Below are 13,719 nucleotides of genomic sequence, written 5' to 3' on the forward strand. Positions count from 1 at the left end.
TATGGCAAATTTAATCGAAATCGTTACAGCCGTTTCCGAGATCCCCGAAATATAGGTACTTACCTATAAATATGTATATGTACCTATACTTATCCAATAATTGCTCGTTTAAAGGTACGAAACGGGGACGAGAAATCGAGTTAGCTAGGTTTTTTCCCTAGGAAAACGCGCATTTTTGAGTTTTTAGCCTAAGCAAATTAGAAAAATCTGCGGTAATAATTCGTGTAGTTTTGAAAATTGGTACAGGTATACTTTGTGGTGTGCAGATAAACATACTAAAAGTCCTCGGGGGTAGGGGGTGTGCTGGGGGTGTAGAGGGGGGTTGAAGGTACCTTTTTTCATATTTTTGCTCATATCTCGAATATCTGTACGAATAGCATTATAATTACTTCGGACAAAAGTTTTAACATAATGCCTGTACCAATTTTCAAAACTACACGAATTATTTCCGCAGCTTGCCCAAATTCGGCTTAATTTGACGTGGCTATTTTAAATGTTTTTCGAGCAAAGCTCGGTCTCCCAGGTACTTATAATAACGTTTTAACCTCTAGCCGCCCATACGTCAAACCTTGCCAAGCAAAATGAAATTTTATTTTGTCAACACAAAGTTCAAATTAGAATGGAACAGGAGACCTTTTTATAGGTCTCTGGGCAGCTAGAGGATATAAATGGTATTCCCCGATTTTGCCGAACGATATTCCTTGATCCTCTGCTCATGGCTTTATCACCCGAAAGTGCTCGAAAATATGTAGAAAACATTGAAATGCTAGTTTTGAAATACGATCGATAGAAATTGAGAATCGAGTGGCCACTCGTTTTAAATACTTAATCCTACGAGTAGAATATTAATGTCTAGGAAAATAGTAAAACCAACAATGTTATTTTCCCAAACAAACTGTTCCTATGACTTGTCAAACTAAATTTCTGCATTCTTGCTCTTATCATGATGAGAATCGATATCTCAGGATCCGAATTGGAAAAAACAAAGTCGGTGGGCGAGTCCGACTCGCACTTATCCGGTTTTTTACCTTAGGTTTCTTTTACGCCACCCGTTTAATGAAGCATTAAGTTACGGGAGGCTTTTTATCTTACCCCTCATGAAAAACCCTTTCAAACTTACCCCAATGCACCTTACTTACACTTCCATACTTACTTCATTTGTAACATGAAAGATGACGACCGACGACCAGTGAGTGACTAAAGATCAATAAAGACCCAATAATAGACAATGGCTATAGTATGTTTTTTTAGCATTAGAAAAAAGGTAAACAAAATTGACGTGTATTTTTATTGAAAAATACTTTTGAAAAATAAGTCATGGCAAATATGTAACAATTATGAATCATATACGATTATTTACATTATTTTGCTTTCATAAACTAATAGTTACTGATTTAAAAAAAACCTAAGTATTTCAATTAAAAGACATGTCAAGATTGCATAGTCTTTTTCTAATGCTAAAAAAACGAACTATACTGCCACAACACAATCATTGCGACTATAATATATTTATTATATTGGAACACTATGGAAAATATAGAATACAGTCTTATTATAATATTACTTAGTTATTTTGTATGCAAGGCAAGCCAGCCTCGCAGTACAGTGTATCCCAGAACTCCACGCGCTGCTTCTCAGCGAAGCTTCCCGCCGTCGACTGGACGGTGATGTCTAGGTATCCCTTGTTCTTCGTCGTGTATACCGGCCATCTTGGTCCCAAGCAGTTGTCTGGAGTTGGGTTGCTGAAAAATGCAAACATAGAGTGGTTGGAACTATCAGTTGGACAAATACAATTGATACAAAACGGTCATACATAAACAGAAATACATATTAGGCTAAATGGGGTAAAAGAATCCTCATACTCACTGTTTATTTTGCCCGAGCAAAATAAACTATGTTAACTGTTTCTTTTACCCCATAGCCTGATCTTAATAAAAGTGATTCTAGTTTGTAACGTATTCTTGAGCATTTATTTTACCAGTTTTCTTTTGAAAAATATAAATTAAATATACATCTCAGTTTTACCCAACTAGGTTTAGTAGGTAGTTTCAATACATAATTGAAACTACCGGTTATTAAGATACAAACATCTAAACATCGGGATTTTTCTCACTGATGACTGACTCACCTAACAACAAAAACCTAACCCACTTCCAGATGACCTAGCAAGTTGAAATTTGGCATCCAGCTGGGCAATTATGTGGTTACGAATCTAATTAAGAAACAAATTTTCCAAAAAACAGTTTTTATTTACCTACATACTAAGCGCCTATCGAATTTGTAATAGCAAAAATAAATTTTAGAGTCAAAATAAAATATGATGAATACTAATAATAGTAATAATCAACGGTGGGACATATTTATTTTGGTAATAGAAGTAGTTTTATAATTTATAATCTTAAATGAGAGAACACTAACCTGGTTTTAGCAAAATTCGTCCATAATTTAGTCACCTTCGATACGTAATCCTTCAATATTTCTTGCGATTCGTAAGCATCTTTAGTATAATTACTAGAAAACATATAAAATACGTCGTCTCCATGGCAGGCTCCTTTCAAATCCAAATCCGAATTAACTAGTATTAATTTCTTTATAAAATTAAGGTCAGTGTCAAAACTGAACCTGTACATATAAATGGGACTGTTGTGTTTAGAATACAAGTAGGTAAATCTGTGCGTGTTATACACTAAATGCAAGTCAGACAACATAGTGACAATTACCTTATAATCATCTTTTTTGTACTCTCTGTCACCAATATAGAATTTTCTAATCCTCTTACCCATATCATTCATTTTCTCTTGGGTTAGTTTCTCAGCGATTTCTCTAGGCACGTCGTAGGACGGATTGTTATTATAAATGTCTAACTTTCCTAATCTATCTTTGATCGCCATAATGGCTTCAGCGGAGTTATATCCTAAAATCAATGGAAATTTACGAATTCTTTTCGACTGAAGTGTATCCAAAGGATAGTCAGTTAGAAACCTTTCGACATTCTCAAATTTCTTTTCGACAACTGGCAAAAATCGCCCAGGCAATCCTCTATATTTCTCATCATCCGTACTTGTAGCAATTGTCAAGTTAGTTAGGTTCGCTGCTGGTAAAGATCTTAAAAACTCAAGCAGCTCAGTGGTATTTTTCGTGTCTCTTCCTAAATATTTTCCAACTCTGAATGCCCTGCTCTTGCTGCCTTTACCTAACGCCCAATCATGGATACTAGTACCACTTTGTGCGATAACTTTATGAAATAGTCCTCTAGTCATCGGCGACGAAATATGATGTGTCACTGAGCAAGCCCCGACACTCTCCCCAAAAATCGTAATATTGTCCGGATCTCCTCCAAACTTTGCAATATTCTCCTTTATCCACTTCAACGCAGCGACTTGGTCCTTCATACCCGCATTGCCAGGAACCTCAGGGGTTTCCACACTTAAGAATCCAAGCACTTCAAGTCTGTAGTTCAAAGTGACCAGGACAACATCCTGTTGAACGAGAAACTTTGGTCCGTACAGGTCATCGTTTCCAGATCCAGTTATGTAGGTTCCTCCGTGGATGTAGATCATGACAGGTGTGCGACCAGGGAGGGATTTCGTGAAGACGTTGAGGAACAAGCAGTCTTCGCTGCCTTTGAAGACAGAGTCTGTTTGCGCGCAAATGGAACCATATTCGGTCGCTTGTCGTATGCCTTTCCAGGATTTTGGCGACAGGGGAGCCTGGGGAAATAACAAAACTAAATACAGTTCAGTTCTACAGCAACTCAATAATGTTAGGTCGACATCAGTCATGTCGTGTCTCCCTACGATTTCTTTAAGGTCTATATTACAAGTTAATACATGAATATGGTGAACCTTATCAATGGCATATAACCTGTTTTGATAAGAAAATATTAAGGATTATTTCTTACATTGACATTTTTGAATACTCAAAAAACTTTCAACCGGGACATATTTCGTTAAGGGGGGTTTCGTCAGGGGCAGGGGAGGGAACGCTAGGGTGCGTAAACACCATACCCAAAGGTATCATACTAGGTAGGTACATTAGTTTCAAACCGGAATTAAATGCATAATTTGACCCAATCACATCCTTAATAGGGTATACACTAAGTTGTATAAAGAATGCATACCCTGAACCTCAGCTGCCCCACTGGTGGCTGGGCATACGGGATGCCTTTGAAACTGTAGTAAGTTGATCCATCATACAGCGTGTCTGTAGCACCCTGTAGCTTCCCTTGCTTCACTGTCACTATCAGCTCATTCTGTAAATTAATATAATTAGGATTAGATTTTTTGTGCCCTTCGTTAACAATCTACTATTTAGTTTACTACTTAGGTATAAAGGCCGAATCAAATTGTATTACTTATTTTGTATGACCAGAATCACACTATGAATAATAGAATACACATAGACATATGCGATTTGTTTACACCAAATCAAATAAAAGGACCCATCCGCTCTGTATTCCAGCGTCAAGCTGTGTACATAAACTGCCGGCCGGGCTATTAGTTATACAGCCAGATTGGCAAGCGTTGGAATACTTAGCACATACCTACTTAAGTAACACTGGTAAAATATGAGAAAAACAATTCCAGGTGACGAGAAAGGTATGAATGAATGTGGAGGTATGTACGAGGAAAGGAAAACCGAGGCAAAGGTGAATGAACTGAGTGAGAGATGATATGAAACGAATTCAAGTGATTGATGAGATGACGGGCGACAGAGAGATATGGAGGTAAATGACATGCTGCGCCGACCCCAAGTGTATGGGACAAGGGCAAGCGAATGATGAGTTAGGTACCACAAACATATTTAAAATGTTTAATAGTAGCTGATAGTAGGTAGCTACTTTATTAATAATAATTTTATATACTGCATACGTAAGAAGTGGGTTAAAATTAGTATTTTGGTATGTCAACAGATGATACCGTGAAATGCTTTAAAATTAAGGTACCTACCTATACGTAAATAAAAATATTTGAAGAATTTTATTGGTGCAAATTAGGGAAAGAAAAATTCAGGGGAATTGAAAGTTTATCTAGGTAGGTATATGAAAATCGATTTTACAAAGGAGTGCTCATTAATTGTAAATTGATTTACTTACGCTAACAAATAAATGAAGTCGTAAAAAATATAAATATTATCTACCTCTCCACTTTTTCATCAGTTGTTCTCAGCCAATGGTAAATGGGGAGAAAAAATGTGGTATTTAACAATTGGCGGAAACAGATGGGAATAACCCGTGTAGTGGAGTCCAAACGGGACAACTTTTCGCCAGTGCCAGGCCGTGCGGACGCAAACGCCAATTTGGCTCGCTGATTATGGCCAATATTACCTACCGATAAAATAGAGGTGCGGACGCAAGAATACCAATTAGGGGGCATATTTTTAACCCTTTAACCATTTGACATTTCTTTCTAGTCATCTGATTTCGAACCGTTATTCTTATAGTAGAGATGGGTTTTTGTTTTATAGTATGATAGCAAGTATGTTAATTGCCGCTACGTATTAAAGGGTTAATTTAGAGCGCTCAAATATCACCATAAAACTAAAATTAGTGATTAAATTGGAGAGTGACTCTAATTTCTTCTAAGATCAAATCGGTCGATTTGATCAACCGCATCCCGTCTGGACTCCACTTATTGAATACTATAATCATAAGTCTATTACCAAATTTGTAAATAGATTGAAACATTGTTCATCTTATAATGTCCGTATATAGATTTCCCAGTATTATTTGAAATAAAGAAAGAATAAGCTTACCTTTGTACAAACTGTGCATCTTAAATAAAGCAAATGTACACAGGAGAAAACTAACAAATTACAATACGTATACATTCTCACAGGGCGAGAGCTCAGCTACTAATGCATTTGAAAGACGTACATCAGACCTTTAAATACAGCTATTTTCGCGTAACGTATAACATGATTAACATTATAAAAAAAATCCGGCCAAGTGCGAGTCGGTTTGTGTTCCAAGGGTTCCGTACATTAAGTCCGACTCACGCTTGACTTCACATTTCTGATAGGTTTTCCTGTCATCTATAGGTAAAGAACTAGTTTGTGTATTATTTTTTCAAAATTTTTGACCCAGTAGATTCGGAGTTAAAAGGGGGGGGGGGGGGATGGTCATTTTTTGGCTATTTTCTTTAATAACCTATGTATTTTAAAAATTATAAAAAAAATATATTTGAAATTCTTAAAATAAGCTTTTTCATTTGATATAGGTACACGATATAGTTTGAAAAACTTTATTTTTTAACTTTCTCATTTACCCCCCAAATGTGGCCCCGTGTTTAAAATCCATTTGTTTACATAACATGTCCACCTTTGGGCTTCGAGCAACACGGAAGGGAGGCGGCATTCGCACTATTTCCCCTCTGCCGAGGTACAAGATTAGCGCGTCAATCTAATCTAGCGCGGGTAATAAAACTAGTTGCACTTGGATTTTTCACTAGACCGAGTCCAGACGCGCGCGTGAACACTGCTGCACAAAAATGCCTGTTTGTTCGGTTTTTTGTTATAAAAAGAGGTCGGGGACATCAAATTTACAAAAAGAAAGTGTTACATTTCACATGTAATATATTTTTTTTCATATCATACGTTGAATTACATTCAAACACAATTATTATATTTTAGTCTCATGTAATTGTTGGATTTATCGATTTTGCTCGGTCAGTACAAATTGCGGATCGGTCGAGCGACAAATCCGACTTCTCATCTCTCAGAATACAATAACATACTTCAACGAAAATGTGTTAGTGTGCGTGTTGTGACACTTGTCACTCGTCCGTACACAAAAAGAGATCGAGGTTTGCAAGATTTGTCTTTGACGTGTGTCATTTTCTATGTATTTGTGTCGTCATTACAGATTGGATTTTGTATGTAAGTGTGTGAGAAGTGCGACTGTGTGCACCTTTCCCCCCGCGAAAAATGGCAGAAAGATTTGTACGGTGAGATATCGCTTGGGCCCCTCCCTTCCGATGTGTCGGAAGCCGGTGTTGCTCGAAGCCTTTGGGTCACTAATTTACAAATTGTACCAAATTTCACGGCTCTAAACATAAAAAAACTCAAAAATGCGCGTTTTCCCAGAGATAAGACCTAGCTAAATCAATTTATCGCCCCCGAAAACACCCATATAGCAAATTTCATCGAAATCGTTAGAGCCGTTTCCGAGATCCTTGTTCGATAATGTTTTTTTTTTGACATGACTCACGAAGATTTATGCAAATATTTTTATATGTGTATATGGTGGGTATTAGTGGCTACTCATGCATATTTTTTTTGTAGGTGTACCTCCGCGAATAGTATAAAAAATAATGAGAAGAAAAATAAAATGTTTTTTTTTTTATAATGAAGTATAAGGACATGATGCAGGTTAAACATATTCATTTTGTAGTCTATTTTATTGTTGTCAAATATAATTTTGTTTGGTTAATCTAACTTGAACGGTTTACAAAATATGACACTTTCAATGATACACTGATGATTTTACATTATCCTGAATAACTCGAAAACAAAAGAAGATCGAGGACTGATATTAAGCATAGAGAGTTCTTAGGACCTGCCAGTACACCACCTGAAAGAATGACCAAATCCGTCGTTGGGGGCACTTCTTGTTCGCTTAGCCTGCTAGACCCTTTAATCGAAATGCTTACAGCCGTTTCCGAAATCGCCGAAATATAGGTACTTACCTATAAATATGTATATGTACCTATACTTATCCAATAATTGCTCGTTTAAAGGTACGAAACGGGGACGAGAAATCGAGTTAGCTAGGTTTATTCCCTAGGAAAACGCGCATTTTTGAGTTTTTAAATGTTTTACGAGCAAAGCTCGGTCTCCCAGGTAACGTTATATTATAAATGGTATTCCCCGATTTTGCCGAACGATATTCCTTGATCCTCTGCTCATGGCTTTATCACTCGAAAGTGCTCGCAAATTATGTAGAAAACATTGAAATGCTAGTTTTCAAAATAGGATCGATAGAAACTGAGAATCGAGTGGCCACTCGTTTTAAATACTTAATCCTACGACTCCTACGAGTAGAATATTACTGTCTAGGAAAATAGTAAAACCAACAATGTTATTTTCCCAAACAAACTGTTCATATGACTTGTCAAACTAAATTTCTGCATTCTTGCTCTTATCAAGATGATAATCGATATCTCAGGATCCGAATTGAAAAAAACCGGACAAGTGCGAGTCGGACTCGCTCACTGACTCGCACTTGTCCGGTTTTTTCTGGTTTTTACCATAGGTTTTTTACACCACCCGTATAACGAAGCATTACGTTACGGGAGGCTTTTTATCTTATCCCTCATGAAAAACCCTTTCAATCTTATCCCAACGGTGCTTATACCTACACTTCCATACTTACTTCATTTGTAACATGAAAGATGACGGCCGACGAGTGCTAGTGAGTGGCCAATAAATTGAGTGACAGATAATAGACATTGGCTACTGCCACAACACATTGCGACTATAATACTGTATTATATTGGAACACTATGGAAAACAGTCTTAATATAAAAAAAAAACAAATTTATTTCCATAAAATTAAGTGATCCTCATATTAGGCTCAGCCTGTAACGGATCTTAGACGAATACAGAATACCGATATGTTGGGCTATACGATATTATTATAATTTAATAATTTCAATATTATCCTTTATTCAACTAGGGTATTATTAGGTTAGGATTTTACAATGTGAGTAAAAAAAAAAAAATACATACTTACAAAACATTATAAAAAATATATAAACACATTATAAGCTGGCAGCGGGGCAGGGCCCAAGCTTGTTATAATTATTATTAATGTTACTACATTAAAAATAAGAATTTTACTTATATAATATTACTTAGTTATTTTTTATGCAAGGCAAGCCAGCCTCGCAGTACAGTGTGTTCCAGAACTCCACGCGCTGCTTCTCAGCGAAGCTTCCCGCCGTCGACTGTACGTTGATGTCTAGGTATCCCTTGTTCTTCGTCGTGTATACCGGCCATCTTGGTCCCAAGCAGTTGTCTGGAGTTGGGTTGCTGAAAAAAAATAGACACTCAGTTGGACACATACAGATGGTCACACTCACACAGAAAAATAAATGCGTAGCAATAGTTATTTGTACAACAAGAGATCAAAGTTTGATATTTCTTCGAGTGCTTATTTTGAGTCCCGTGCAAGCGAAAGATTCTATAATAGATTCACGAGCGTAGCGAGTGAATCTAATTTAGAATCTTGAGCGTAGTAAGGGATTCAAAAGCGCACGAGATGTAAATAACTTTGATCTCGTGTAGTACACAAAATTTTTCGCCCTAAGCAGTGAGAACATACCTAGAGGGACAGAGATAATAGAACCCAAGTATATCGAACTTGTATTAGACCCCGCATGTTGAAATGACTATAAAGGTCACTTGAATGTCATTTTGTCTCACTCAGTGAGCAAAATCGCATTTTGCTCACTGAGTAAGACACAATCAGTGAGCAAAATGCGATTTTGCTCACTGAGTGAGACAAAATGACTCAGTGAGCAAAATCGCATTTTGCTCACTGTTTTTAAGAAGCAAAGTACCCTTGTTCGAGCTGCTGAGGTGAAAAAATAATTCTCGCTGTGCCGTGTTGTTCTCGTTGTATTCTTGACTGAATTATAATTTTGACAAAGACAAATTAGAACTAGAATATTATAACTCAAATTGGTTTTGTACTTACATAAGTGTAGGTATCTAATCTTCTACTACCACAAACCGTGAGAACAGATTATAATTACAATTTCCGTGAGTCATTAAAATCTCATTCAAATTTTCGAAGTTCTACCTACTTAGCGTTGGCATTTTCCATTTCAAAATAATAATCAAAATATCAAATATACCGAAAAGGTCTTTAGTAGCATTTAAGAACTGTATTTGCAAGTACACTAACCTGGTTTTAGCAAAATCTGTCCATAATTTAGTCACCTTCGACACGTAATTCTTCAATTTTTGTTGCGATTCGTACGCTTCTTTAGTAAAATCATTAGAGAACATATAAAATAGTTCATCAGCATGGCATGCTCCTTTCAAATCCAAACCCATACTTGTAAAATTCTTAAAAACATTGAGGTCAGTGTCGAAACTGAACCTATACATATAAATGGGACTGTTGTGTTTAGAATACAAGTAGGTAAATCTGTGCGTGTCATACACGAAATGCACGTCAGATAACATAGTAACTATTTCCTTATAATCATCTTTTGTGTACTCTCTGTCACCAATATAGAATTTTCTAATCCTTTTACCCATATCATCCATTTTCTCTTGGGTTAATTTCTCAGCGATTTCTCTAGGCACGTCGTAAGAGGGATTGTTATTGTATATATCTAACTTTCCTAACCTATCTTGAATCATAATAATGGCTTCAGCGGAGTTATATCCTAATATCAATGGAACTTTACGATTTTTTTTCGACTGAAGTGTATCCAAAGGATATTCGTTTAGAAATGCTTCGACATTATCAAATTTCTTTTCGACAACTGGCAAAAATCGCTCAGGCAATCCTCTATATTTCTCATCATCCGTACTTGTAGCAATTGTCAAATTAGTTAGGTTCGCTGCCGGTAGAGATCTTAAAAACTCAAGCAACTCAGTAGTATTTTTCGTATCTCTTCCTAAATATTTTCCAACTCTGAATGCCCTTCTCTTGCTGCCTTCACCTATCGCCCAATCATGGACACTAGTTCCACTTTGCGCAATAACTTTATGGAACAGTCCTCTAGTCATCGGCGACAAGATATGATGCGTCACTGAGCAAGCCCCGGAACTCTCCCCAAAAATCGTAATATTGTCGGGATCTCCTCCAAACTTTGCAATATTCTCCTTTATCCACTTCAATGCCGCAACTTGGTCCTTCATCCCCGCATTACCGGGAACCTCAGGGGTATTCAGGCTTAAGAATCCAAGCACTTCAAGGCGGTAATTCAAAGTAACCAGGATAACATCTTTCTGAACCATGAACTTTGGCCCGTACAAGTCATCATTACCAGATCCAGCTAGATAGGATCCTCCGTGTATGAAGACCATGACGGGTGTACGACCATGGAGGGATTTGGTGAAGACGTTGAGGAATAAGCAGTCTTCGCTGCCTTGGAAGACGGAGTCGGGTTCGCCCTCCTTTTGAGCGCAGATGGAGCCATATTCGGTTGCTTGGCGTACGCCTTTCCAGGATTGAGGTGGCAGGGGAGCCTGAGGAAAATAATACATTTAAATACGCATTCTACCTATTTCTTGAATTAGGTAAGACTGCAGTGTCCATCACTGGTGCTTGTAAGCATAAAGTGTCCAACACTGGTGGTTACCTGCTGGTAGCGTTCTGAAGGAAGACAAATAAATACCAACACTGCAAAAAGCTGAGGTATAGGTACTTGTATGATGGAAAGTAGTTAAGTATCATTTATTTTTACGAATATTAGTTACTCAATGTTTCGGACCGGATTACTGCGACATGAAAATCTACCATTTTCAGAAAAGCTTCAGAACTAAAAGTTGTGTACATTGACACTACTTCACGCCAAAGCAAGTGCTTTTTATTGTGAATGAATTGTAGATTCTGCCATTTTGTCGCGCCAATAAAAAGGGATACTGTCCCTTATATCAGTCAGAGTTTATAAATAGTATAAGTAGGTATACATACCCTGAATCGTAGCTGCCCCAATGGCGGCTGGGCATACGGGATGCCCCTGAAACTGTAGTAAGTTGATCCATCATACAGCGTGTCTGTAGTACCCTGTAGCTTCCCTTGCTTCACTGTCACTATCGACTCGTTCTGTAAACCACAGGAACATTGGACAAGCTAGATCGAAACATGAGATAATTCCTTCATTTCTAATGAAACAAATAAGAATGAAAGTTTTTGAAATTTCTCTCCTAAAGGGAGGGCTAGATTGTACCTAAATAGGGACAACAGCTAATGTTAAAAAAATCCTGGATAATTATGTGTAAATTAGATTTTGCAACAAATGTAGCTAAATCTGAATTTTACCGAACCCACCTGATTTACACATTATAAACTTCATATTGAAGAACAAAGACAAAAATAATAAGTAGATACTCACCTTTGTACAAACTGTACATCGTACATAAAGTAAATAAACACAAAACAAAACCAACAAATTACAATACGTATACATTCTTAAAGGGCGAAAGTGCGACTGCAAATGAGTTCGAAACATATACGAGGTATTATGTATCATCGTCTAGAATTTATTGTCCATTCGTAAACCTTATTACTAAGACATTAAGGTTCAAGGACGGTCAGTGTTTTTGATACTACGTATAGTTTAGTCATAAACAATAGGTACTTATTTATCAGTCTAGTTTTCCTCGTTGTTGAGTCATTTTGTATTATTTGCTACAGCAAGCTGTGTAAACCTAGTGCATTAAAGGCTGGAAAAATAAGGGATTGCCGGCTGAGTGTGATTAGCGGACGAGCAGCGCCAGCGAGGTCTTTTAGTAACACTAGGCAGGGAATCCCTTTTATGGCAGTTAGATACAGTGCATTTCTCAAAAAATGTAACTTTTAATGCGAAGGTAAATAGATATTACTGTCAAATTTATAACATAGGGTATCGTCGCACTAGACCACTTTTCCCGCTTTTTGAAAAAAAAGCAGAATTTCTTAAAAAATATGCTAAAAATATATTAAATTTTCTTTGACAATTTTGTTAGTGGGTAAAGTTGTCTCAAGGTTTTGCCAACATTGCTCATAAAGGCGTTTGTTTAAAAATTGATTTTTGGACAAAGATACCCCTGTAAGCAAAGGTGGCTAATAGTTTGACGGTATCTGTTCGATATGTGACATAATTACTTACAAATTGAACATATTAGCGTGATATCGTTTACATAGGTAGGTAATTAATTATATTCTCGGTTACGTAATATAGGTACCTAATGTTGATAATACAATCAGCAAAAGCAGAATTAGACTAGAATCAACTGGCAAAAACTTCCCTATACAAAGAGGTGTCAGACAAGGTGACCCACTATCACCAAAGTTATTCTCCGCTGTCTTGGAACAAATTTTCAGGAAACTCGAATGGGAACACCTTGGCCTCAACATAAATGGCACACGCCTAAACCACCTCAGGTTTGCCGACGACATAGTCTTGTTTGAGGAAAACCCAAAAGAACTAGAATGCATGCTATTGGATCTAGCAAAACAGAGTGAGGCAGTGGGACTGGAGCTTAACTCAGACAAGACTAAATTGATGACAAATTCTAGGAGACAAGAAATTGCAGTTAATGGATTCAGTCTGGACTATGTTGAAGAATATGTATATCTAGGTCAAATAATATCATTCAAGAACCAAATGGATAAAGAAATTGAAAAAAGAATAGCATCCGGCTGGAGCAAATATTGGTCACTCAAAGAAATCATGAAAAGCAACCTTGGTATACGGATAAAAAGCAAAACTTTTAACACATGTGTGCTTCCATGTCTAACCTATGGCTGCGAAACTTGGTCTCTTACTAAAAAACAACGAGATAAACTTGCAAAGTGCCAGAGAGCTATGGAGAGGAGCATGCTCGGTGTAAAATTACAGGATAGAAACCGCAGCTCTGACATAAGAACCAGAACAAAAGTGACAGACATCCTCACCCACATAGACAGGCAAAAATGGAGGTGGGCAGGCCACACTATAAGATGCAAAACAGAGAAGTGGAGCCAAAGAATTCTCATGTGGCACCCTACAGATGGAT

At 37.1% G+C, this 13,719-nt stretch overlaps 2 protein-coding genes across 2 annotated transcripts; both read right to left on the reverse strand.

Annotated features, from left to right (window-relative positions):
• Positions 1 to 1,554: 1,554 nt before the first annotated feature.
• On the reverse strand, positions 1,555 to 5,843 carry LOC134793335 (esterase FE4-like). Its single transcript, XM_063764876.1, has 4 exons — positions 5,755 to 5,843; positions 4,121 to 4,252; positions 2,419 to 3,710; positions 1,555 to 1,742 (listed from the first exon to the last, which is right to left on the reverse strand). Exons 1-4 carry the CDS (start codon positions 5,827 to 5,829, stop codon positions 1,565 to 1,567), a joined length of 1,677 nt encoding a protein of 558 aa, XP_063620946.1. The 5' UTR covers positions 5,830 to 5,843; the 3' UTR covers positions 1,555 to 1,564.
• Positions 5,844 to 8,837: 2,994 nt separating this feature from the next.
• Positions 8,838 to 12,159, reverse strand: LOC134793336 (esterase FE4-like). Its single transcript, XM_063764877.1, has 4 exons — positions 12,075 to 12,159; positions 11,654 to 11,785; positions 9,908 to 11,205; positions 8,838 to 9,030 (listed from the first exon to the last, which is right to left on the reverse strand). The coding sequence occupies exons 1-4, from the start codon at positions 12,147 to 12,149 to the stop codon at positions 8,853 to 8,855; spliced, it is 1,683 nt and encodes a 560-aa protein (XP_063620947.1). The 5' UTR covers positions 12,150 to 12,159; the 3' UTR covers positions 8,838 to 8,852.
• Positions 12,160 to 13,719: the final 1,560 nt, after the last annotated feature.

The sequence above is a fragment of the Cydia splendana genome, chromosome 9 (assembly GCF_910591565.1).
Source record: "Cydia splendana chromosome 9, ilCydSple1.2, whole genome shotgun sequence".
Taxonomy (NCBI): domain Eukaryota; kingdom Metazoa; phylum Arthropoda; class Insecta; order Lepidoptera; family Tortricidae; genus Cydia; species Cydia splendana.

Bases quoted from the DNA above. Each gene is read 5' to 3' on its own strand.
- LOC134793336 (XM_063764877.1), bottom strand. From the start codon at position 12,149: ATGTATACGTATTGTAATTTGTTGGTTTTGTTTTGTGTTTATTTACTT. The intron at 11,206-11,653 runs GTATGTATACCT...TATTTTCCTCAG, and splicing joins TGGGGCAGCTACGATTCAGG to GCTCCCCTGCCACCTCAATC. The intron at 9,031-9,907 runs GTTAGTGTACTT...ATTTTTTTTCAG, and splicing joins ACAGATTTTGCTAAAACCAG to CAACCCAACTCCAGACAACT.
- LOC134793335 (XM_063764876.1), bottom strand. From the start codon at position 5,829: ATGTATACGTATTGTAATTTGTTAGTTTTCTCCTGTGTACATTTGCTT. The intron at 3,711-4,120 runs GTATGCATTCTT...TTATTTCCCCAG, and splicing joins TGGGGCAGCTGAGGTTCAGG to GCTCCCCTGTCGCCAAAATC. The intron at 1,743-2,418 runs GTTAGTGTTCTC...TGCATTTTTCAG, and splicing joins ACGAATTTTGCTAAAACCAG to CAACCCAACTCCAGACAACT.